Source organism: Nerophis lumbriciformis, linkage group LG11 (genome assembly GCF_033978685.3).
Source record: "Nerophis lumbriciformis linkage group LG11, RoL_Nlum_v2.1, whole genome shotgun sequence".
Classification (NCBI taxonomy): domain Eukaryota; kingdom Metazoa; phylum Chordata; class Actinopteri; order Syngnathiformes; family Syngnathidae; genus Nerophis; species Nerophis lumbriciformis.
This window is the reverse complement of record NC_084558.2, coordinates 31,929,600-31,955,827: the sequence shown is the minus strand read 5'-3', so window position 1 is coordinate 31,955,827 and position 26,228 is coordinate 31,929,600. Positions and strand designations below refer to the sequence as shown.

General features: G+C 39.9%; 1 protein-coding gene across 1 annotated transcript in view; it reads left to right on the top strand.

The window, feature by feature from the left end:
• The window catches only part of abcf1 (ATP-binding cassette, sub-family F (GCN20), member 1), a 78,202-nt gene that overhangs the window by 48,358 nt on the left and 3,616 nt on the right, over positions 1-26,228 (top strand). Inside the window, exons 15-24 of the mRNA XM_061966792.1 lie at positions 1,910-2,058; positions 2,898-2,981; positions 3,372-3,496; positions 12,099-12,211; positions 12,295-12,469; positions 16,180-16,254; positions 18,438-18,508; positions 18,594-18,626; positions 25,351-25,519; positions 25,617-25,681. Of these exons, the coding sequence (XP_061822776.1) occupies positions 1,910-2,058; positions 2,898-2,981; positions 3,372-3,496; positions 12,099-12,211; positions 12,295-12,469; positions 16,180-16,254; positions 18,438-18,508; positions 18,594-18,626; positions 25,351-25,519; positions 25,617-25,681 (1,059 nt within the window). The remainder of the gene's footprint in view (positions 1-1,909; positions 2,059-2,897; positions 2,982-3,371; positions 3,497-12,098; positions 12,212-12,294; positions 12,470-16,179; positions 16,255-18,437; positions 18,509-18,593; positions 18,627-25,350; positions 25,520-25,616; positions 25,682-26,228) is intronic.

Here is a 26,228-nt window from a genome sequence, read left to right as displayed (position 1 = left end):
GGGGAATCTGTGGTGGGCTCTTCTATTTCTGGGGCTGAGGTTGCTGAGGTAGTTAAAAAGCTCCTCGGTGGCAAGGCCCCGGGGGTGGATGAGATCCGCCCGGAGTTCCTTAAGGCTCTGGATGCTGTGGGGCTGTCTTGGTTGACAAGACTCTGCAGCATCGCGTGGACATCCGGGGCGGTACCTCTGGATTGGCAGACCGGGGTGGTGGTTCCTCTCTTTAAGAAGGGGAACCGGAGGGTGTGTTCTAACTATCGTGGGATCACACTCCTCAGCCTTCCCGGTAAGGTCTATTCAGGTGTACTGGAGAGGAGGCTACGCCGGATAGTCGAACCTCGGATTCAGGAGGAACAGTGTGGTTTTCGTCCTGGTCGTGGAACTGTGGACCAGCTCTATACTCTCGGCAGGGTCCTTGAGGGTGCATGGGAGTTTGCCCAACCAGTCTACATGTGTTTTGTGGACTTGGAGAAGGCATTCGACCGTGTCCCTCGGGAAGTCCTGTGGGGAGTGCTCAGAGAGTATGGGGTATCGGACTGTCTGATTTTGGCGGTCCGCTCCCTGTATGATCAGTGTCAGAGCTTGGTCTGCATTGCCGGCAGTAAGTCGGACACGTTTCCAGTGAGGGTTGGACTCCGCCAAGGCTGCCCTTTGACACCGATTCTGTTCATAACTTTTATGGACAGAATTTCTAGGCGCAGTCAAGGCGTTGAGGGGATCTGGTTTGGTGGCTGCAGGATTAGGTCTCTGCTTTTTGCAGATGATGTGGTCCTGATGGCTTCATCTGGCCAGGATCTTCAGCTCTCGCTGGATCGGTTCGCAGCCGAGTGTGAAGCGACTGGGATGAGAATCAGCACCTCCAAGTCCGAGTCCATGGTTCTCGCCCGGAAAAGGGTGGAATGCCATCTTCGGGTTGGGGAGGAGACCCTGCCCCAAGTGGAGGAGTTCAAGTACCTCGGAGTCTTGTTCACGAGTGAGGGAAGAGTGTATCGTGAGATCGACAGGCGGATCGCTGCGGCATCTTCAGTAATGCGGACGCTGTATCGATCCGTTGTGGTGAAGAAGGAGCTGAGCCGGAAGGCAAAGCTCTCAATTTACCGGTCGATCTACGTTCCCATCCTCACCTATGGTCATGAGCTTTGGGTTATGACCGAAAGGACAAGATCACGGGTACAAGCGGCCGAAATGAGTTTCCTCCGCCGGGTGGCGGGGCTCTCCCTTAGAGATAGGGTGAGAAGCTCTGTCATCCGGGGGGAGCTCAAAGTAAAGCCGCTGCTCCTCCACATCGAGAGGAGCCAGATGAGGTGGTTCGGGCATCTGGTCAGGATGCCACCCGATCGCCTCCCTCGGGAGGTGTTTAGGGCACGTCCGACCGGTAGGAGGCCACGGGGAAGACCCAGGACACGTTGGGAAGACTATGTCTCCCGGCTGGCCTGGGAACGCCTCGGGATCCCCCGGGAGGAGCTGGACGAAGTGGCTGGGGAGAGGGAAGTCTGGGCTTCCCTGCTTAGGCTGCTGCCCCCGCGACCCGACCTCGGATAAGCGGAAGAAGATGGATGGATGGATGGATATATATATATATATATACATATATATATATATATATAGTAGGGCTGGGCAAGTTAATGCGTTAATTTCGAGTTAACCCATCAATCTATTAACGCCGACAATTATTTTATCGCGCATTTGCGTATGTTGTTTACATGCTTTTATTTTGTTAACGCTTATTGCGTATATATATATATATATATATATATATGTGTGTGTGTGTGTAGATGCTGACCTTTAACAGTGCTTCATTTCAGTGCACAAATAGCTATTTAGTCTTTTAGTCTGTTTTTATCACTGTTTCTGTCGGCATTGTATCTAGATACGCTTTGTATAACCTGATAATCTCTCCTCTTTGGAACAGGTCTATGAGGAGCTGAGAGCAATTGGAGCTGCATCAGCTGAAGCCAAGGCACGGAGAATATTGGCTGGGTTGTCATTTACTCCTGAGATGCAGAACAGACCCACCAAAAGGTTCTCAGGAGGTTGGAGAATGAGAGTCTCACTCGCCAGGTGCATAACCTATTTTTTATCTTTTAGCAGGATACTTTGTTATACTTTTCTGCTTTGGAGACTCATGTATACTTTTCTGCTTTGGAGACTCATGTATAAGTTATATGCAGCTATAATTATTTGATACTTGTTTATATTGACAAATGTGATGTTTTATACTGCAGTATTTTTTAAATTAAGGCAGTACTTCTTAATTATTTTCCATCGAACCAATGGATACTGAAATTTGTTTAAACAAACTCTATAAATAATAAATTCACATTATCAGCAAAAAATAATTAAGAAGCCCAATATATATAAACAAATTACATACAAAACAAAAATTATTAAAACAAATTGTGCTGATTTATTTTTTATTTTTTATACCAATTCAAGATTAATGGCTACAATGAGCACATTTTGTAGTGCACAGTTTTTTAAGGCAGGATTTTAAGCATGATACTGCATGATACTGATACTGATCGCAAACCCGCTCCACTTTTTGAGAAGAACTGAATTAAGAACACTTATTCGTACTTCGAGCTTGTGTGCTTAGCAGTTGTGTAGCTGCTAGCTCTGAGTAGCATATAGCCTACCATGTTTACCTTTTTTATAAACGACCTCCCTAAAATAAAATAAAAGATCAAACTTGTTTGCTTATTGCATTATTTAGATGTTAACTGGATATCCGGCTTTGCAAGTTAAACGCGCTGCAGGACTGCTAGAGTCGGCGCTCATATTTGAGCCAATATCATCCGATACTTGGGTTTTTTGCTGCTATCAAACCGATATCAATACTTGGGACACTTCCAATTATCGTTTTTGTCAATGGGTCCCATTCACATATTTAACACCCACAGAGCTCTGTTCATGGAACCCACCTTGCTGATGCTGGATGAACCCACCAACCATCTGGACCTGAACGCTGTCATCTGGCTCAACAAGTACAGTATACTTTTGTCATAGTTTTCTCGCTCCAGTTGTTGATAAAGACATGACTTCTTTCCAGTCGTGACAATTCACCTTGTTGTAATGAATAGTATTAGCAGTTTGATTTGCAATTCGAACAAAGATTAGAGGACTATAGATGATTAAATAAATGTAGGAGTCAGCATTTCTGTTTGCATTATTGGCAATGACTTAAGTGTAGGTAATTTTTATTGATGATGTGGGAGAGACAAAAAGTGAGCAAGAACGGCACAACAAAAGCACAAAAATTATATTTAGAAATTCGAATCAACTTTTCTTTCAAAGTAAACAACTAAGACGGCTCATCAGTTTTAGTTGTCTAATTGTTACACGAGATCTCATATGCACAACTCTCCTCCCAACAGCTATCTTCAAGGGTGGAAAAAGACTCTTCTCATAGTTTCCCATGACCAAAGCTTCCTGGATGACGTTTGTACTGACATCATGCACTTAGACAACCAGAAACTCTACTATTACAGAGGAAACTATTGTAAGTATTTGACAGTTACAGTGGAACCTCGATTTACAAATTTAATTGGTTCTTGAACATGGTTAGGAAACCGAAAAGCTTGTATAGTAAAGCAGAGTTCCCCATAAGAATCAATGTAATCATGAATAATTGGTTCTCGCCCCGACAAAAGTCCCTATTTTAGTATTTTTTTTAAACTGCACACTTTGAGAGAGATATGTATGTATGTGTATACATATATGTGTGTGTATGTAAGTGTATATGTGTATAAACAAACCCCGTTTCCATATGAGTTGGGAAATTGTGTTAGATGTAAATATAAACGGAATACAATGATTTGCAAATCATTTTCAACTCATATTCAGTTGAATATGCTACAAAGACAACATATTTGATGTTCAAACTGATAAACTTTTTTTTTTGCAAATAATTATTAACTTTAGAATTTGATGCCAGCAACATGTGACAAAGAAGTTGGGAAAGGTGGCAATAAATACTGATAAAGTTGAGGAATGCTCATCAAACACTTATTTGGAACATCCCACAGGTGTGCAGGCTGATTGGGAACAGGTGGGTGCCATGATTGGGTATAAAAACAGCTTCCCAAAAAATGCTCAGTCTTTCACAAGAAAGGATGGGGCGAGGTACACCCCTTTGTCCACAACTGCGTGAGCAAATAGTCAAACAGTTTTAAGAACAACGTTTCTCAAAGTGCAATTGCAAGACATTTAGGGATTTCAACATCTACGGTCCATAACATCATCAAAAGGTTCAGAGAATCTGGAGAAATCACTCCACATAAGTGGCATGGCCGGAAACCAACATTGAATGACCGTGACCTTCGATCCCTCAGACGGCACTGTATCAAAAACCGACATCAATCTCTAAAAGATATCACCACATGGGCTCAGGAACACTTCAGAAAACCATTGTCACTAAATACAGTTTGTCGCTACATCTGTAAGTGCAAGTTAAAGCTCTACTATGCAAAGTGAAAGCCATTTATCAACAACATCCAGAAACTCCGCCGGCTTCTCTGGGCCCGAGATCATCTAAGATGGACTGATGCAAAGTGGAAAAGTGTTCTGTGGTCTGACGAGTCCACATTTCAAATTGTTTTTAGAAATATTCGACATTGTGCCGGACCAAAGGGTAAGCGAACCGTCCGGACTGTTATTGACGCAAAGTTCAAAAGCCAGCATCTGTGATTGTATGGGGGTGCATTAGTGCCCAAGTCATGGGTAACTTACACATCTGTGAAAGCACCATTAATGCTGAAAGGTACATACAGGTTTTGGAACAACATATGCTGCCATCTAAGCGCCATCTTTTTCATGGACGCCCCTGCTTATTTCAGCAAGACAATGCCAAGCCACATTCAGCACGTGTTACAACAGCGTGGCTTTGTTAAAAAAGAGTGCGGGTACTTTCCTGGCCCGCCTGCAGTCCAGACCTGTCTCCCAGGGCGCATTATGAAGCGTAAAATACGACAGCGGAGACCCCGGACTGTTGAACGACTGAAGCTCTACATAAAACAAGAATGGGAAAGAATTCCACTTTCAAAGCTTCAACAATTAGTTTCCTCAGTTCCCAATCATTTATTGAGTATTGTTAAAAGAAAAGGTGATGTAACACAGTGGTGAACATGCCCTTTCCCAACTACTTTGGCACGTGTTGCAGCCATGAAATTCTAAGTTAATTATTATTTGCAAAAAATAAAGTTTGAGTTTGAACATCAAATATCTTGTCTTTGTAGTGCATTCAATTAAATATGGGTTGAAAAGGATTTGCAAATCATTGTATTCCGTTTATATTTACATCTAACACAATTTCCCAACTCATATGGAAACAGGGTTTGTAGAAGGTGCGCTTGTTGTCTGTGAGAAGGATACACAAGAAGGAGTGGGAAGAGCCTGTCGTGTAATGCCAGCTGCTAAAAGCAACTGCGTGAGAACGTATATTTGAATATCATGATATAGTCATTTTCTATATCGCAGAGACAAACCCGCGATATATCGCGTATATCGATATATCGCCCAGCCCTTATATATATATATATATATATATATATTTATATATATATATATATATATATATGGTCTTACCATTCCTTTAAATGAATCGATGCTTTTGAACAAAAGCATCGATAGCTTGTTTATAGAAGTCTTCTTTATCTTTCTTCAGTTTTAAAAGTCTCTCTGTCTCGATGGAGATCTTCCTTTAAGTATTACCTCCTGCTTCGATTGAAAGTCCAGTTTAGAAAACTGTTTTATTTTAGATATGTAATCCTCCATGTTAAACGTCCAGGCAAGAGGAAAATATAAACGATCGCTGCTAACTGTTGCTGCTTGTTGTCACTTCTTCTGCAGCCGAGTAGTCGCAAGAATGATCTCTGGGATCACTACCGCCCTCTACCACCAGGAGGCGGGATTACTGCGAGCTTCACACAGTGCGTCTTCGCAGCAGTTTTATGATTGCTCAGCACAAGAAATACGTTACACACATACAGTTGTTGACAAAATACACTGTACATTATATACCTCAGCTAACTAAACTATGGAAATGTATAATATAATTCATATAGCAATACGGTCTCACTGCACAGCAGGCCAGCAGTTAGTCGAGTCATTGCGCAATCCATGGTGAGGCTCAACTCAGTGATGTGCCTCAACTGGCTGGTGACTCCCCGCAAGTCTCTTCTCAGTATTTGAACGGCAAATGTGAAAATTCAGCGATTTTGAATAAAAATAATCTAAAACTGGTGAAGTTAAATGGAAAATATCCTTATAGTATAATCACTGGATACATATAACAATTTAATTTTTTTTTTTTCTTTTTTAATTTTTTTTCTTTCCATGATGGCACGTAAGGCCCCGCCTCACCTGCCTCCCCTGACTGCACGTCATTGATGTGTATATGTATGTGTGTGTGTGTATATATGTATATATATATATACATATATATGTCCACTGTTAGAGACATATATATACCGTATTTTTCGGAGTATAAGGCGCACCTGCCGAAAATGCATAATAAAGAAGGAAAAAAACATTATGCAATTTTCATAAACTATGAAAAAAACTGCGACTTATAGTCCGAAAAATACGGTATATATATGCATATGTGTATATATATATATATATATATATATATATATATAAATAAATGATAAATGGGTTGTACTTGTATAGCGCTTTTCTACCTTCAAGGTACTCAAAGCGCTTTGACACTACCTCCATATTTACCCATTCACACACTGATGGAGGGAGCTGCCATGCAAGGCGCTAACCAGCAGCCATCAGGAGCAAGGGTGAAGTGTCTTGCTCAGGACACAACGGACATGACGTATATATGATATATATGTATATATATATGCATATGTGTATGTATATATATATATATATATATATATATATATATATATAAATATGTATATATATATGTATATATAAATATGTATGTGTATATATATATATATATATATATGTATATATATATGTATATATATATATATATATATATGTATATATATATGTATGTATTAGAGATGCGCGGTTTGCGGACACAACCGCGGATTATCCGCGGATCGGGCGGATGAAATTTAAAAAAATAAGATTTTATCCGCTCGCGGGTCGGGTCAGGCGGATTAATTAGATTTTTTTTTTTTTTTTTTTTTGCGGGTGGCAGTTAAACCAATTCGGAAATATATATACATAGTTAAATGTTGCTACCCACATACGAAAAACGAGCAGGCACCTGCAGCATATGCCACAACAGAAGAAAAAAAAAAAAAGAGATGGACACTTTTACGGAGCGGAGAAGGGACGCCTCGCCGGGGTCCGGGACCGAGGCCCCTTCCCCCGAGAGGGCCCCACCGGGAGCCGTAGCTGAGGCGATCCGCGAGAAGGGCCCGACGCACGTCCAGGGTCACTGCCGCGCCCACCGCACCGACACCCCGCCTCGTCCGCTTTCGCCGCGGCCGGCGTCACGCGCAGCAGGTAAGCAGCTTACCTGCCCGCCACCCCCGTGGCCGGGGGCTCGTAACATGGGTCACTCCGCGCGCTCCGCCCGCGCAGCTTACCTGCTTGCCACTCTTGTTGCCGGGGGCGCGTAACAGGGGTCACTCCGCGCGCAGTGCGCTCACGAAAGGGGTGGGGCTCACCCTGGTTGATATAGAGAGCAGGACGGTGGCCATGGAAGTCGGAACCCGCTAAGGGAGTGTGTAACAACCCACCTGCCGAATCAACTAGCCCTGAAAATGGATGGCGCTGGAGCGTGGGCCCATACCTGGCCGTCGCCGGCAGCGAGACGCGCTTGGAGGTGCGCTCAGCGCGGCTCCCATATGATTGCGCACTGGTGTGCGTCTGGGTCGTGACAGCGTGGCACGCGCAAGTCTGTGCTGCGTTGGATCAGTCTCCTTTCTTTAACAGGCAAAAGCTTTATAACCTCACCATACCTGCCAACTTTTAAATCAGAAAAACCTAGTAGCCAGGGTCCAAGGGCCGCAGGCCCCGGTAGGTCCAGGACAAAGTCCTGGTGGAGGGTTCAGGGCTTCGCCCCCCGACGCAAAATGATTATTAGCATTCAGACAGGTTAAAATGTTGCTAAAACCATCACTTTTCTATCAGTCACAGTGACTTTTCAAAACAAAAATATTACAGCAAAAATCATATGGGTTGATTGACATGTTTATTCTGTAAGCTAACTTCAATAGTTTGAAATTATTTTGACAGTTAATGCCAGTTATCCTGTCAACCTTTCACAAGACTTCAATTTGTTAATTGAAAGTATAAATAGTATAAACACTTTTAACAGTATGTCGTGCTGTGAAATACAGCCGACAGGATGGCGCACCAAACACGAAGCAAGGCCATGCTGCAGGAGAACAAAGGACTTCTTTCATTTAAGGTTTGTGATAAACCATCAAACTCATTCGTTAAAAGGACTCTATAGTAATATAAAGCGAATTTTTCTGGACATTATCATGCAAGAAAAGTTTATTTTTGGGATCGCGATCACCGCGTAATGATTTTTAAAGGTTGCATTACATTATTAACTGTCCCATGTGATCAGCCAGTGCGATTGGAAGTCCATGCTCAATTATTGCCTCCGTAAATAAAACTTCGGCATTTATCACATCCAAAGAATCTGTTTGGGCGACGAAAAACGTTGAAAGTTTTCCACTTGTATCGCTAGCAACGGCATTAGACTTGTGTTTTTTTGTCCCAACGTGGTCTTTTACATCACTAATTCCTCCGTGTCCGATCGAAAAATCTTGTCTGCACAAGGTGCAATTCGCGTAGTTTTCACCCTTTTTTTTTTTTTTATTAATATTAGATATATAACAACGGGTGGATGGCGGGCGGGTGCAGTTCTGATCAAACGTTACATCGGGTGGATGGCGGATGGTTGACGACTTTCTGCCGCGGTTGCGGATGAAATAAATTGCCTATCCACGCATCTCTAGTATGTATATACAGGTAAAAGCCAGTACCGGTAAATTAGAATATTTTGAAAAACTTGATTTATTTCAGTAATTGCATTCAAAAGGTGTAACTTGTACATTATATTTATTCATTGCACACAGACTGATGCATTCAAATGTTTATTTCATTTAATTTTGATGATTTGAAGTGGCAACAAATGAAAATCCAAAATTCCGTGTGTCACAAAATTAGAATATTGTGTAAGGCTAATACAAAAAAGGGATTTTTAGAAATGTTGGCCAACTGAAAAGTATGAAAATGAAAAATATGAGCATGTACAATACTCAATACTTGGTTGGAGCTCCTTTTGCCTCAATTACTGCGTTAATGCGGCGTGGCATGGAGTCGATGAGTTTCTGGCACTGCTCAGGTGTTATGAGAGCCCAGGTTGCTCTGATAGTGGCCTTCAACTCTTCTGCGTTTTTGGGTCTGGCATTCTGCATCTTCCTTTTCACAATACCCCACAGATTTTCTATGGGGCTAAGGTCAGGGGAGTTGGCGGGCCAATTTAGAACAGAAATACCATGGTCCGTAAACCAGGCACGGGTAGATTTTGCGCTGTGTACAGGCGCCAAGTCCTGTTGGAACTTGAAATCTCCATCTCCATAGAGCAGGTCAGCAGCAGGAAGCATGAAGTGCTCTAAAACTTGCTGGTAGACGGCTGCGTTGACCCTGGATCTCAGGAAACAGAGTGGACCGACACCAGCAGATGACATGGCACCCCAAACCATCACCCAACCATGCAAATTTTGCATTTCCTTTGGAAATCGAGGTCCCAGAGTCTGGAGGAAGACAGGAGAGGCACAGGATCCACGTTGCCTGAAGTCTAGTGTAAAGTTTCCACCATCAGTGATGGTGGAAACATATATGTTACATATATGTTACATATATGTTGTTCGTATGTGGGTAACAACATTTAACTATGTATATATATTTCCGAATTGGTTTAACTGCCACCCGCCTGAATCTATTTAAAATCTAATTTTTTTTTATTTCAACCGCCCGACCCGACCCGACCCGCGGATAAAATCTAATTTTTTTCAATTTCATCCGCGGATAGTCCGCGGACTCCGCGGTTGTGCCCTCAAACCGCGCATCTCTAGTATGTATATATATGTATATATATATATATATGTATGTATATATATATATATATATATGTGTGTGTATATATATATATATATATATATATATATATATATATATATATATATATATATATATGTATGTATATATATATATGTGTGTATGTGTATATATATATATATATATATATATATGTCTATATATATATATATATATGTCTATATATATATATATATATGTCTATATATATATATATAAAAATGATAAATGGGTTATACTTGTATAGCGCTTTTCTACCTTCAAGGTACTCAAAGCGCTTTGACAGTATTACCACATTCACCCATTCACACACACATTCACACACTGATGGCGGGAGCTGCCATGCAAGGCGCTAACCAGCAGCCATCAAGAGCAAGGGGGTGAAGTGTCTTGCCCAAGGACACAACGGACATGACTAGGATGGTAGAAGGTGGGGATTGAACCCCAGTAACCAGCAACACTCCGATTGCTGGCACGGCCACTCTACCAACTTCGCCACGCCGTGTTTATATATATATGTATGTATATACAGTGAGGTCCACAAGTATTTGCACACCCTGCAATTTTGCAAGTTCTCCCACTTAGAAATTAGGGAGAGGCCTGAAATGTTCATCATAGATGTATTTCCACTGTTAGAGACATATTCTAAAAAGAAAAATCCGGAAATCACATTGTATGATTTTTTTATGATTTATTTGTATGTTACTGAGGTTCATAAGTATTTGCACACACTGTCAGTAACTACAGTTTGTTGTTACATCTGTAAGTGCAAGTTAAAACTCTACTATGCAAAGCGAAAGCCATTTATCAACAACACCCAGAAACGCCACCGGCTTCGCTGGGCCCGAGCTCATCTAAGATGGACTGATGCAAAGTGGAAAAGTGTTATGTGGTCTGACAAGTCCACATTTCAGTTTGTTTTTGGAAACTGTGGACATCGTGTCCTCCGGACCAAAGAGGAAAAGAACCATCCAGACTTTTATAGGCGCAAAGTTCAAAAGCCAGCATCTGTGATGGTATGGGGGTGTATTAGGGCCCAAGGCATGGGTAACTTACACATCTGTGAAGGCACCATTAATGCTGAAAGGTAAATACAGCTTTTGGAGCAACATATATTGCCATCCAAGCGACGTCTTTTTCATGGACGCCCCTGCTTATTTCAGCAAGACAATGCCAAGCCACATTCTGCACGTGTTACAACAGTGTGGCTTCATAGTAAAAGAGTGCGGGTACTAGACTGGCCTGCCTGTAGTTCAGACCTGTCTACCATTGAAAATGTGTGGTGGATTATGAAGCGTAAAATACCACAACGCAGACCCAAGATTGTTGAATAATTTAAGCTGTACATCAAGCAAGAATGGGAAAAAATTCCCCCGGAAAAGCTTCAAAATTGGTCTCCTGAGTTGCCAAACGTTAACTGAGTGTTGTTAAAAAGAAAGGCGATGTAACACAGTGGTGAAAATGCCCCCGTGCCAACTTTTTTGCAATGTGTTGCTGCCATTAAATTATAAGTTAATGATTATTTGCAAAAAATAATTACGTTTCTCAGCTCGAACATTAAATAACTTGTCTTTGCATTGTATTCAATTGAATATAAGTTGAAAAGGATTTGCAAATCGTTGTATTCTGTTTTTATTTACGATTTACACAACGTGCTAACTTCACTGGTTTTGGGGTTTGTAAAACGATCACCAAAAATAGAGCAAAACTATATAATGGAACAGGGAAAAGACTATTGATGATTGTTGATACTAATAACTGATAATAACACAAATGTTTGTATTTAAATATATATGTACTGTATAATGTTTTTAATCCTTTAACAAAATGCATGCATCATAGCCAATTATAGAAATTATATAATGACGTCATCTTCCTTCCGCCCCGATCACGCCGCTGCTGCCACGTACAGATTGCTGTTCTGTAGGGTTCCATTGTATTACTACGTAGGTCTGAGAGTCATTTTCTAATTTGCTTAATGTAATTAACTGTTTTCATGTGTGTTTTTATAGTGACCTTCAAGAAAATGTATGTCCAGAAGCAAAAAGAACTCCAGAAACAGTATGACAAGCAGGAGAAGAAACTTAAGGACCTCAAGGCCGGTGGCAAATCTACCAAACAGGCTGTGAGTTTTGTCGTCCCAACTGAGCGGTTAGATTTGAGGAAGCCGACTCTCATCTCTGTTCTTTATTTGGACGATGCTCTCAGGAGAAGCAAACAAAAGAGGTTCTGACGAGAAAACAAGAAAAAGGCAAGAAGAAGGGAGGTCAGGTACTGGAGAGCCTGGAGGCCCCAGAGCTGCTCAAGAGGCCCAAGGAGTACACTGTCAAGTTCACCTTCCCCAACCCTCCGCCTCTTTCCCCACCAATTCTGGGCCTTCACAGTAAGAAAAGCTCTGTTCTGTTGCATTTTTCAACCAGTATTTAGAAACTCTCGTGTGCTCAGAACACTGGTTACACCAGGGGCCTCATGTAACAAGCTTGCATACGGCCAAAAACCTGCCGTACACCCTTTTTCCGGCAAAGTTGAGATGTATCAAGACTGACGAAGTGGAAATGTGCGCTGCCTCATGCCAACTCCATAGCTATTGTAGATACTTTGGTGACACACAGAGGTGATGCTGGGTAACGGTCCACATAAAAAGTGCCAACTTGTACTCCTCAGACTGATCAATTAGAGAGATATGAACAAACCCGACATTCGGCCTCGGCTGGGAGAGGAAGGGGGACAGTTGCAGCGACTATTTTTTCCAACGCTCGTCTGTTTTGGCTATGTACATCTATCTATCTACTTTTTCACCTTTTTCCTGATGCCTTACCATTTCTTTTTTTAGCCCCTGTGCTGTTCCCGTAGCACACACGTTTCAACCCTCTTTTTGATTGCTCCAAACAGGAGAAACCAGTACTCCTTAGTGAGTCTTAATCAGGTGGCGCATGCAGTTCTCAGTCACATGGCTACTTTCAATATGATTTGTGCATTTATAAGGGTGTGCCAAGCCACACAGACATCTGGGATCAATTCCAAGTAGATTGCAATGTAACAAAAAAATTTGCTTGGATTTGTGCCAGCGAACAAGTTAGCACATCTGAATTTTTACTCGCTTACGATGTTTTCTGGATTTGAGCGTACGTCTATTTATTTTAAATCCACGCTTGTTACATGAGACCCCATGTGAGTCTAAAGTGCGGTTTGGAGGCCTTTAGTGGCTCCAAGCTCATGTTTTATTGGTCCACAGAATTTTTTAAAGACCAAATTCAGCGCTGCCATCAGAACAGTTAGCTCAAACACAAAGCTGAGTTAAATATATTAAACTATGTAGCTTATGATGACTAATATTGAATTGCTTTTAGCATGTAATTAAGTAAACAAAAGCTAAACAATATTAAATAAAACCACCCTGCATTCTTAATTTTTTTTCCATCTTTTCATTTTTTCCATTACATTCAATTTAGATGTTATGTAAAAGTACATATGATCGCAACGTGGTGTGATTATGTTATGCCCTTTTTTTCCAAATTTTATCCATCCGTCCATCCATTTTCTACCGCTTGTCCCGTTCGGGGTCGCGGGGGGTTGGAGCCTATCTCAGCTGCATTCGGGTGGAAGGCGGTGTACACCCTGGACAAGTCGCCAACAAAGATAGACAGACAACATTCACACTCACATTCACACACTACGGCCAATTTAGTGTTGGCAGTCAACCTATCCCCAGGTGCATGTCTTTGGAGGTATACAATTAAAAAGACAGTTAGTTGCATTTGGATTTAAATTAAACAGCAAGCAAGTAGTATAGGTGGGCGATACGGCCTCAAAATTTCCCCTCAGGGATTATTAAAGTATTTCTGATTCTGATTCTGAAAATGATATGCAGAGTTCCCCTCGATTCACTTACTATGTTTCAGTGCATTGCAGGTTTTAAAGTTCAATTGAGTACAGTTAATTGTTGTAAAAACAAATTGACATTTGAATACCCATTTAAATTTTCATGTTCAAATGACTTAAGTTTTTGTGTGTATTAAGTGTTTTAAGATCACTTGAAGTGTTCTAAGTATGCGTGAAAGCTGTGTGGAGGGCTTATAAAGACTTTAAATGCATTTAATACCGTATTTTTCGGAGTATAAGTCGCTCCAGAGTATAAGTCGCACCGGCCGAAAATGCAAAATAAAGAAGGGAAAAAAACATAAGTCGCACTGGAGTATAAGTCGCATTTTAGAGGAAATTTATTTGATAAAACCAAACACCAAGAATAGACATTTGAAAGGCAATTTAAAATAAATAAAGAATAGTGAACAACAGGCTGAATAAGTGTACGTTATATGACGCATAAATAACCAACTGGTATGTGCCTGGTATGTTAACGTAACATATTATGGTAAGAGTCATTAAAATAATTATAACACATAGAATATGCTATACCAGGGGTCCCCAAACTACGGCCCCAGCATCCAAAATCCGGCCCAAGTTAATTTTTAATTTATTTTTAATTTTTTATCTTTCCTTTCTAATCCATTTTCTACCGCTTGTTACTCTTGGTGTCTCCTAGCCGCTCAGGCAAATTATATTGTCTAAAAATGAATTTTCCCATCGATAACGTGACAATGTTAAATGTTGATGAACATCAATGTTAATGACAAAACGGATTATAAAGACAATGTGTGTGTGTGTATATATATATATATATATATATATATATATATATACACACATATATAGCACCCCTGTACCACCGTGCTGCCAATCAGAGCCAGTTGTAGGAAATAATTTATATATTTATTTGATATTGTTACACCATCATCCTGTGGTTTTTTTGTGAGTATGATTGTGTTCAAAAGTTTAAGCCTTAAATGATCTTGAAAATTTCAAGTGTCAATATCAGCATTGGTATAACCAATACTGTCTCTGTCACTGCTTGGTATTGGATCCATACCCACATTTGTAGTATCGCTTAGAACCAATGTTAAGTATTCAAACAAAAGATAAATAAGTGCTCATTACTTTTTAACAAAAGTGTTAATACAACCATGTGACAACAGAAAGTAAGCAGATATTATATATATATATATATATATATATGTATATATATATATATGTATATATATATGTATATATATATATATGTATATATATATGTATATGTATATGTATATGTATATATATATATATATATATATATATGTATATATATATATATATATATATATATATATGTATATATATATATATATATATATGTATATATATATACGTGTGTGTGTGTATATATATATATATATATATATATATATATATATATATATATATATCGTTATTGCTGGAGGTTGCAATATCTATTACAATATAGATTTTAAGCCATATCGCCCACCCCTACTTAGCATGTATTTTTCTCGACACGCATTGAATGTGGCACCAATATGCATTTTAGGCACAATGCAAGATATCATACAATCTAAATCAGGCCAATGTGTACATGAAATGTTTTACGACATACCACCACAACACTTGAGCCGGTATCGAGTACTCTGACAACAACCGTCCTTTGTATATAATGGCCGTACATACGATTGATTTTCTACTTTGATAAGCAGGCAGGCAGAGAAGCGCCACTTCCACATAGTCAGTGTAGGGCGCTGTGACATGAAAATGTAAACAACAAGCACAAGTGAAATTTCACAGGAAACTACAACGCGGCAATGGAAGATCTGATGACTGCGGGCAGTCCGTGCCGAGTCTTTGAGCACACATATAATTATGTATACATTTATGTGACAACCCACCCCAAAGAGAATATTGGGAACGATTGGTATGAATTGGTCTCTTTTTTAACAATCTTGTTATAAGGACTAAATTGTGTGCAAATGGGGTCAGAATGCTTTCTTGCTTGGTAGGATTTCTAATTTATTAAAATATGGACTGAGTGTCTTAACATAAGGATAAACAATAAACTGATAATTAAAAGCAAAATAGGTGACCTAACAAAAAGTACCCTTTTGGGTCCAAACCTTAAGCTTGGGAGACCTTGTACTAGACTTGGCTTAATGCACAGACATGCAAATGATCAAAAGTCTACATTTACTTTGTTTGTGTTTATTCCAGGTGTTGATTTCAGCTACGACAGTCAGAAGCATCTTTTCAAGAATGTAGACTTTGGAATTGACATGGAATCAAGAAGTAAGTTTGCAGAAGTTTGACAGAAGCAGACACTGTTTATCTGTCTTTCTATCTGTTCACCAATGTGTCTGGTCAGTTAGTGTCTAAAGTTTTCATGCACACATCATGTGCATGAATGTTGTGTAGTTGTTGGGCCTTTTGTATTTGAACCATTCTTTTTGCAGTGTGGACTGATAACACTGCAAACAAGAATGTTGAAACAGTGGTGTTTAGCAGCCAGGGGCAACAATGGGTTCACTGTGGATACTAGTGTTCCAGCACTTTCCAGTTTAAAGCAGGTGTGTGCCTGTGTTGTTCCTGAACAGCATAACCCAGTGGTCCTCAAACTGTTTTCACTAAGTGCCACCTCTGAAAAAACCTGGCTCTCCAAGTACCACCATAATGACCAACATAAGAATACAGTAGCTTAGTAGGCCTAAGTATTTATTTAAAAGAAGGCAGAGGTTTTATTTAACATGTATATTTAATATTTCTGGCCACTGTAACATTTCACACAGTTTGAATAGTAACACTGTGTTAGAAAATAGGAAAATAAAACACTACTTTAATCAAGTGATTCTTTGGGGTACTTCTAGTGATACACGTACCACAGTTTGAGAATCACTGGCCTAACCTATTACCTTTCATCTGAGGATAACAGTCATCACTTAATTCGCATAATTGACCATGAGTGATACTGCTATCATGTTTAAGCCACCGAAAGTGTCCGATAAGTGGTGTTGCCTTTTAAAGAATGGTGCCTGTTGACGTGTGACTTTAGTGTTTAATGGTGGAGTTAGCCGTGTTAGCTCAGCGTCTCCTATGTAGAGTGACTGGCACACAGCGGCTGTTTACTGCGCTAGTTAATAAAGAGAAAGTGAAAAAGTGCAATGGTGTTTCCCCTTGGCCACAAGCAGGGCATTATAATCAGATATAACTACATACGCCAGTGCACTGTTGCAGCTAAGCTAAGCGACGGATACGAAGACAAAGCAAAACAAGCCGTATGGTTGAAACAAGGACACTAGCAATGTATTAATAGCACATGATTTGACATTGACAGTAAAGTAAAGCGAAGGAAAATTAGTTTAGAATTAAGCACATTATGATTTATTTTTAAGCAGTGGAAGAGTGGCCGTGCGCGACCCGAGGGTCCCTGGTTCAATCCCCACCTAGTACCAACCTCGTCATGTCCATTGTGTCCTGAGCAAGACACTTCACCCTTGCTCCTGATGGGTGCTGGTTAGCGCCTTGCATGGCAGCTCCCTCCATCAGTGTGTGTGAATGTGTGTGTGAATGGGTAAATGTGGAAGTAGTGTCAAAGCGCTTTGAGTACCTTGAAGGTAGAAAAGCGCTATACAAGTACAACCCATTTATCATTTATCATTTAACTCGTTCTCTTCCACCGCCTTAAATGGGAAAGTGAAGATGGCCGCTATGTAGGCACGTCACTAATGACTATCGCTGCATTCTGCAGCTGTTTTCCATCCATCCATTTTCTACCGCTTGTCTCTCTCAGTCACATTCACATTCACCATTTTACTAATCTCAAATACTAATTGTCTAAACTGATTCCTGTGCACTCGGGAGGAGAGTTACAATGCCATCTACTGTACAAAGTTGGAATGACAGGCTGCTATCAGACAGTTTGTCTATTGTGTTTAAAAGTGAGATAATGGGTAATTGTGGCGATTCAAATGTTTCCGTAGTGGGCCGCCATTGATAAAATAACATTTATTACACATAGATGCAAATGATGAATGAATTTACATTTCAGACCACACCCTCTAGCTATCTGTACCGTTGTATCATCTAAGTTGTGTACGTGTGAAGGCGATCCCTACGTGTGCATTTGTTTATATGTACGGTAAGTAAGCACAATTTGAATATGCAGAGTTTTCTGATTGGAGTCACATTAACGTGGACATGTATACACGTCAACAACTGCCTAATGTCCTTTTGTAGTTTTTGTATATTTTATGAACACACAAGAATGTTTCATATTCTTATCAGAATGAAAGTCAATATAGTCAATGTGTTCATGCAAAGACCAATAATGTGAATAACAGACTTCAGCATGTTGTGATCATATTCATGATCAGGGCCAGTACAACCCAATCACAGCATCACTGTTCTTGCATCATTAAAACTTTCCCCCCTATGTTGCATCCACTGATCACTGTCTCCATTTCTTTTTCCTCCAGTTTGTATAGTCGGACCAAATGGTGTTGGGAAGAGTACTCTACTGTTACTGCTTACTGGCAAACTAACTCCTGTACGTATGTCCGATTTGACAAGTTGAATTATGTCATGTGTACATTCCCACCTTAAGTGATTTTTTTTTATTTTTTTATTTTCAGACTAGAGGTGAGATGAGGAAGAATCACCGTTTGGTAAGCAAAGACCAATTTTTGTTCAATCTTACACCAATTTATTCGGAACAGCATTTGCACACACCTGTCTTTGTAATGTAATTACTTTGCACTTACATTTGGTTTGCACGTGCATTTAATAGGCTGATAATCAATAGAAACACGTGTACAGGTGCATGTGCTAAGATGCTGTTGTGTAAATAAGAAAATATTATTCACTGTAGATAATGTAATCAAAGAACAATGTTGTATAGACCTGTTCTACATCAATCAATGTTTATTTATATAGCCCTAAATCACAAGTGTCTCAAAGGGCTGCACAAGTCACAACGACATCCTCGGTACAAAGCCCACTAAGGGCAAGGAAAAACTCACCCCAGTGGGACGTCGATGTGAATGACTATGAGAAACCTTGGAGAGGACCGCATATGTGGGTAACCCCCCCCCCCCTCTAGGGGAGACCGAATGCAATGGATGTCGAGTGGGTCTGACATAATATTGTGAGAGTCCAGTCCATAGTGGATCCAACATAATAGTAAGAGTCCAGTCCATAGTGGGGCCAGCAGGACACCATCCCGAGCGGAGACGGGTCAGCAGCGCAGAGATGTTCCCAGCCGATGCACAGGCGAGCGATCCACCCCGGGTCCCGACTCTGGACAGCCAGCACTTCATCCATGGCCACCTAATAATACAAAAAGCTCCTTGATAAGTTTCCCAGGAAGTGGGTCAAGTAAACATGTTGTTTGTTTTATCCCACTTACACGCCGTAATAGTTCCTCTAATGTTATTTCATCAAAAAGAGAGAGACTATTTTGTATTGCAGTATCCGTCGTAGATACAGTTGTATCTGTGTTAACAGAACCCAGTTGTAGCTGGGATGCGTTGTCTTTAATCTCCTTTCTAATGAGTTCAATTTTCTTATTAAAGAAATTCATAAAGTCATCTGCCGAGTGGGTGGAGCTATTGGGAGGAGTCCCTTGTTGGGTTAGCGATGCTACTGTACTAAACAAAAATTTAGGGTCGTTTTTGTTGAGGCGGATGAGATTTGAGTAATATTTAGCTTTAGCTAAGGTAAGTATGCGTTTATACAATATTAAACTATCACTCCATGCTTGATAGAAAAACCTCAAGCTTGGTCGCGCGCCATTTGCGTTCCAACTTTCTACATGATAATTTATGAGCTCTGGTTTCTTCTGTAAACCATGGGGTGCGCCTTTTAGGGGCCCTTTTTTGTTTTAGCGGTGCTATACTATCAATGGTTTTGCGCAAGGCATTGTCAAAGTTGTTAGTTAGGTTATCAATAGAGCCGACATAATTTGGGAATGGTGCCATTACCGAAGGCAGTAGGTCAGCAAGAGTTATCGTTGTGGCAGCATTAATGTTAAAAAATATCTTTTAATTACGGTACTTCTGTTGTGACCTGGCACTTAGATTTTAAAAAAAATTATATAAAATGAATTATTAATAGGGCTTCACGGTGGCAGAGGGGTTAGTGCATATGCCTCACAATACGAAGGTCCTGAGTAGTCTTGGGTTCAATCCCGGGCTCGGGTTCTTTCTGTGTGGAGTTTGCATGTTCTCCCCGTGACTGCGTGGGTTCCCTCCGGGTACTCCGGCTTCCTCCCACCTCCAAAGACATGCACCTGGGGATAAGTTGATTGGCAACACTAAATTGGCCCTAGTGTGTGGATGTGAGTGTGAATGTTGTCTGTCTATCTGTGTTGGCCCTGCGATGAGGTGGCGACTTGTCCAGCGCCCCCCGCGACCCCAAAGGGAATAAGCGGTAGAAAATGGATGGATGGATGGAATTATTAATAATTTATTATTTTAGCTGTAAAGAAAATGCTTGTGTAAAAGGTATTAATTACTGTATATATACAAATAAGATATAGCTATTGACAATATCTAGATGCTCCAGATAGACAGCTATATTGGTAGGTAGATAAAAACATACATTTAAAATTACAATGTTGTGCATATATAGATATATGTATTAATAGTTATAGATAGATGTATACATAGTTATAGATAGATCAAATTTAATTTACAATCTAATATTTATCGTAGGAGAAACACTGATAAAGATTTAAAAATGTGTGATCAATTACCGGTAATATGCTGTAACCTACTTATTAACCGCACTTTATTTAGAATGTTGCCTATCGTTCCCAATTATAATGAGAGACAAGAACACTCAAGTCGTGTTTTTTAGGATTCTAAATTTGACAAACACTTGCAAGATGAGGCTAATGGGAATCATTGTTGTAGCCTTCTAAGTCCTCTAAAAAACTTCAAAACCCTCCATCAATGTTTTGTATACACACACTGCAAGTATATTTATAGTGTAGTAACAGACACGTTAATAACAATATGTAATATGTACAATATTTTCTGTATTTAGTAGGGGTGTAACGATACATGTATTCATATTGAACCGTTTCGGTACAGGGGTTTCGGTTCGGTTCAGAGGTGTACCAAACGAGTTTCCACACGAACATATTAACTAGCCACCTCCGCTTCCTTCTGCCTCTGTCTTTGTCAGTACTCTACACAGCACCCAGCATTGTCCCACCCACACAACCATCTGATTGGTTACAAACAGAGCGGTAACAGCCAATCAGCAGTGCGTATTCAGAGCGCGTGTAGTCAGTGCTTAGCGTTTAGCAGGTAAGCATCAGGCAGCGGACTCTCCCCAAATGATAATAAACACCTCCCAGTCAACTACTACCGTATTTTTCGGACTATATGTCGCAGTTTTTTTTCATAGTTTGGCCGGGCTCCAGAGCGACTTAAATATGTTTTTTTCCTTCTTTATTATGCATTTTCGGCAGGTGCGACTTATACTCCGGTGCAACTTATACTCCGAAAAATACGGTAGTAACATCACTATGAGCCCGTTGACGTTCTAAAAACCTAAACGGCAGCTCAGCTTGCTCGCAGTCCTGGCTTGAGGTGAAGGCTAATTTGCTTTTAGCGTAACGTTAGCTAATTTTGCTGCGTGTGTGCGTGTGCGTGTGCGTGTGCGTGTGCGTGTGCGTGTGTGTGTGTGTGTGTGTGTGTGTGTGTGTGTGTGTGTGTGTGTGTGTGTGTGTGTGTGTGTGTGTGTGTGTGTGTGTGTGAGTGTGTGTGTGTGTGTGTGTGTGTGTGTGTGTGTGTTGCGGACAGCAAAGCCCTGTCTGTCTGTCATTTCACTTTACCTTTTTCTGTGTTGATTGAGCTGTGTTGAAGCAGGACATTATGTTAAATGAAGAGTTTCTGTCTCTGATAGTTGATATACCGTATTTCTCGGACTATAAGTCGCAGTTTTTTTCATAGTTTGGCGACTTATATATGTTTTTTTCCTTCTTTATTATGCATTTTTGGCAGGTGCGACTTATACTCCGGTGCGACTTATACTCCGAAAAATATGGTAATAATGTGACTGCATCATTAAGCCTGCATGAACTCCATGGTGTTCAGGGATGAATAGTCTCTCCTATTGCTATTGTACCATTTTTTCAGCTAGAGTTACATTAATCATTAGTAATGCAGCAGCCTAGTTTTGAATGGCAGGGTCCCTGCTATCACATAATAAATATAATGATAAATGGGTTATACTTGTATAGCGCTTTTCTACCTTCAAGGTACTCAAAGCGCTTTTGACAGTATTTCCACATTCACACACACATTCACACACTGATGGCGGGAGCTGCCATGCAAGGCGCTAACCAGTAGCCATCAGGAGCAAGGGGTGAAGTGTCTTGCCCAAGGACACAACGGACGTGACTAGGATGGTAGAAGGTGGGGATTGAACCCCAGTAACCAGCAACCCTCCGATTGCTGCCACGGCCACTCTACCAACTTCACCACGCTATCCCCATGTTGATAAAAATATAACATTTACATAATAACAATCAACTACAGGCTTCCCAAATGCTGTAATAAATTAAGCATGATGAGTTGACTTGAAACTGTTTAATGTTGCACTTTTTATATGTAGAAGAAACGTTTTGTCATTTTATTTAATCTGAGCAACAACTTGAGGCAGTTTAATGTTGATTAACGTGGGCAGAATTATTAAAGTGTTCCCAATGTTAAAAGGATAAAGCCATTGTTTACAAATGTGGTAAATAAATAACCAAAAAAATGTATATTTTGTTGTTTTCTTACTGTACCGAAAATGAACTGAACCGTGACCTCTAAACCGAGGTACATACCGAACTGAAATTTTTGTGTACCGTTACACCCATAGTATTTACTAATTTTTAGCTGTATCGGAACGTCTTTCTTCGGCGCATTTATTTCCGTTTCCATAGCAGCGCACTTCCGACTTCTGGCAACAAATGTGTGCTCCTACTTCTGAAAACAAACGTGTCGTAATCATGGCAGACTCGGTAATAGACAAAGAAGACTACTGTTTTTGAACAAATGAGGATTCACAACCTTATCTTTTTTAAGCTGAATATACGGAGGATAAACTACTGGTTATACAGGCGAGCACGAACCGGAGGGTGAAATTTTGGAGCAGACAGAAGCCAAGACAGTCTGCAAATGTGGAACTTAGAGCCAAGCTATGTTGAAATAAATGTCATGCTTACCCAAAATTAACCGGAAATCAACGTCCCAGCCAGCTTAACCAAACAAACTATCCATCGAGTGAGTCACTATAATATTGATAATGATAATTGCAGCACATCATGCGTATTATTACAACTACATACACTGTTGAGCTGTGCACAAACAAAACATGGGATGTGGGCTAATACTGTACAGATACTGTAATATGATCATTCATGTTTCTCAATCAATACAGATTAGTGTCCTGTCGCATTACTAACTTAAAAACCATGCAGCTGCTGATGCAGAAGCTGGCTTACAGCTAATGCAGTCGCAAGGCGATACGTTATTACGGTACTAGAGATGTCCGATAATATCGGCCTGCCGATATTATCGGCCGATAAATGCGTTAAAATGTAATATCGGAAATTATCGGTATCGGTTTTTTTATTATCGGTATCGGTTTTTTATTTTATTTATTTTTTATTAAATCAACATAAAAAACACAAGATACACTTACAATTAGTGCGCCATCCCAAAAAACCTACCTCCCCATTCACACTCATTCACACAAAAGGGTTGTTTCTTTCTGTTATTAATATTCTGGTTCCTACATTATATATCAATATAGATCAATACAGTCTGCAAGGGATACAGTCCGTAAGCACACATGATTGTGCGTGCTGCTGGTCCACTAATAGTACTAACCTTTAACAATTAATTTTACTAATTTTCATTAATTACTAGTTTCTATGTAACTGTTTTTATATTGTTTTACTTTCTTTTTTATTCAAGAAAATGTTTTTAATTGATTTATCTTATTTTATTAATTTTTTTTAAAAAGTACCTTATCTTCACCATACCTGGTTGTCCAAATTAGGCATAATAATGTGTTAATTCCACGACTGTATATATCGGTTGATATCGGTATCGGTTTGTATCGGTAATTAAAGAGTTGGACAATATCGGATATCGGCAAAAAGCCATTATCGGACATCCCTAGTTATTACGCTAGCAAAACAGTTTCTCAGTGTTCGTTCTTTCTATTGTTGGCGGTTTTTGGATGCATTTTTAAAGTGATTCAGAAATTGAATGGATTGCTCCCATGAGCTGCATTTTTAGCCACCGATTGTTACATATTTGAACGCAATTTGAGCGATAGGCAAAATTCCAAAAAAATGCAGTTCCCTTTTAACCATAGGGCCCATTGTTGGGCCGCGAGCGCCCCCAAAAAGCCGCCAAAGAATATCGGGTGTTTCTCAGCTGTGGTCCGTATGTTGTTGTTGTTGTAATACACTTTTCCACCACAGTAATGAAAATATCCCACAAACAGAAAAAGTCTGGAGCTAAAGTAATTGAGAACTTTCTAAAGTGCAACAACTATGACTAAAATGGTAAAGCTGTATTTACATTTGCACTTGTTTTATTGACAGTTCGATTAAGAAACGTTTATATTATTATTAAATTAGAATGCATTTATTTTAGTATTGCATAGTTGTATGTACGTTTTTCAACAGTTTTTATGAGTCCCTTCTTATGCAGTATATTTGATTAGTATTTATTTTTGTAATCAGCCTGACCTAAGCCTTTGTAATAATCTTTGTAATGTAACATGTTTTTTTATATCTTTTGTCAAGGTTTATTCTGTTGAACTATAAGTCGTTTGGATATAATTACTGAATACGATTCACTTATTTTAGTGTAAATATTTGAGTGGGCCCTGGGCCCCTCTGTAGTGGAAAGGTTAAGAACCCCTGTGTTAGGGTACTTGACTAAGCAATATTTAGATTTAAGCTGTTTAATGGCAAAAATGCTGGTCGATGAGCAGTGGTAGGAATTACGCTCTTACATAGTAACGGGGTTACTTTTTCTAATAACGAGTAATGTAATAAAATGTATATTTGTTACAACACCGTTACCTATATGTTTTATGTAATGTGGTACACTACTTTTGAAGCACAGAAAGTTAACTTTTGGAAAAACCACCATCACACTCCAAATAAACTTGATATCATGTATGAAGAGGCAGTATTACACAGCACACTTAACACACAGCAGCAACACTACTACTGATAATAATGCACAACAATTCAATCTTGTGATAACCATGTAATCCTACAATACCCTGTTTGTGGACAAGGAAAGACATATCCCGCAAAATACATTGAGTAAAGCTGTCATTTTCCACTGTGGTCTTTTTTTCCTGCAGAAAGTGGGCTTCTTCAACCAGCAGTATGCAGATCAGTTGAACATGGAGGAGAATCCCACTGAGTACCTGATGAGAAACTTTAACCTTCCCTACCAGGATAGCAGGAAGTGTCTGGGACGCTTTGGTCTGGAGAGCCACGCACACACCATTCAGATCTCCAAACTCTCCGGTGGGAACGTGCAACCAAACTTATGTTCTACATACGATAATAAAGAATTGATTGATTATACAATGTTATAATATATGTACGTCCTGTCTTCCAATAGGTGGTCAGAAAGCTAGAGTGGTGTTTGCTGAACTTTCCTGCCGCCAGCCAGACGTACTGATTCTGGTAAGATAGAGTAAACATGATATTTAACATATAACATTATTGACATACAGTAATATGTCAATAATGTTGTATGACATATTACTGTGTGTCATATATCATACTTTTAGCACGTACATTAGTCACATTTCAGCAACTATTTTAGTGAATCTCACCGGGGTTTCCTATACATTCATTAATTTGTGGCGGGCCACCACAAGTACATTTGAAATAAACACATTATAATGGGGCAGTCTGTGAATGTAGCTTGTTGTTACAACTCTGTACAGTAGATGGTATTATGCTTTGAACTGTGGCTAACCCTTTGCCAGAGCATAAGAAGACAGCAGAAGGGATCAGTGTGGCCAACTTAGCGACTTTATCGCTACATTTAGTGAGTAATCAGATGTCTCTTATGTTTAAAAAAAGGAACTTGTGACAAATCTAGTAATGACTTTTGAAAACATGGCAGTCACTGCTACTGCGGGCCCCCCATATGAAAATAATGTGTATTGTTGGTGACTAAAAACAAAGAAGTAACAGAAGAAAGTTGAAATGTAGTTTTCAAAAA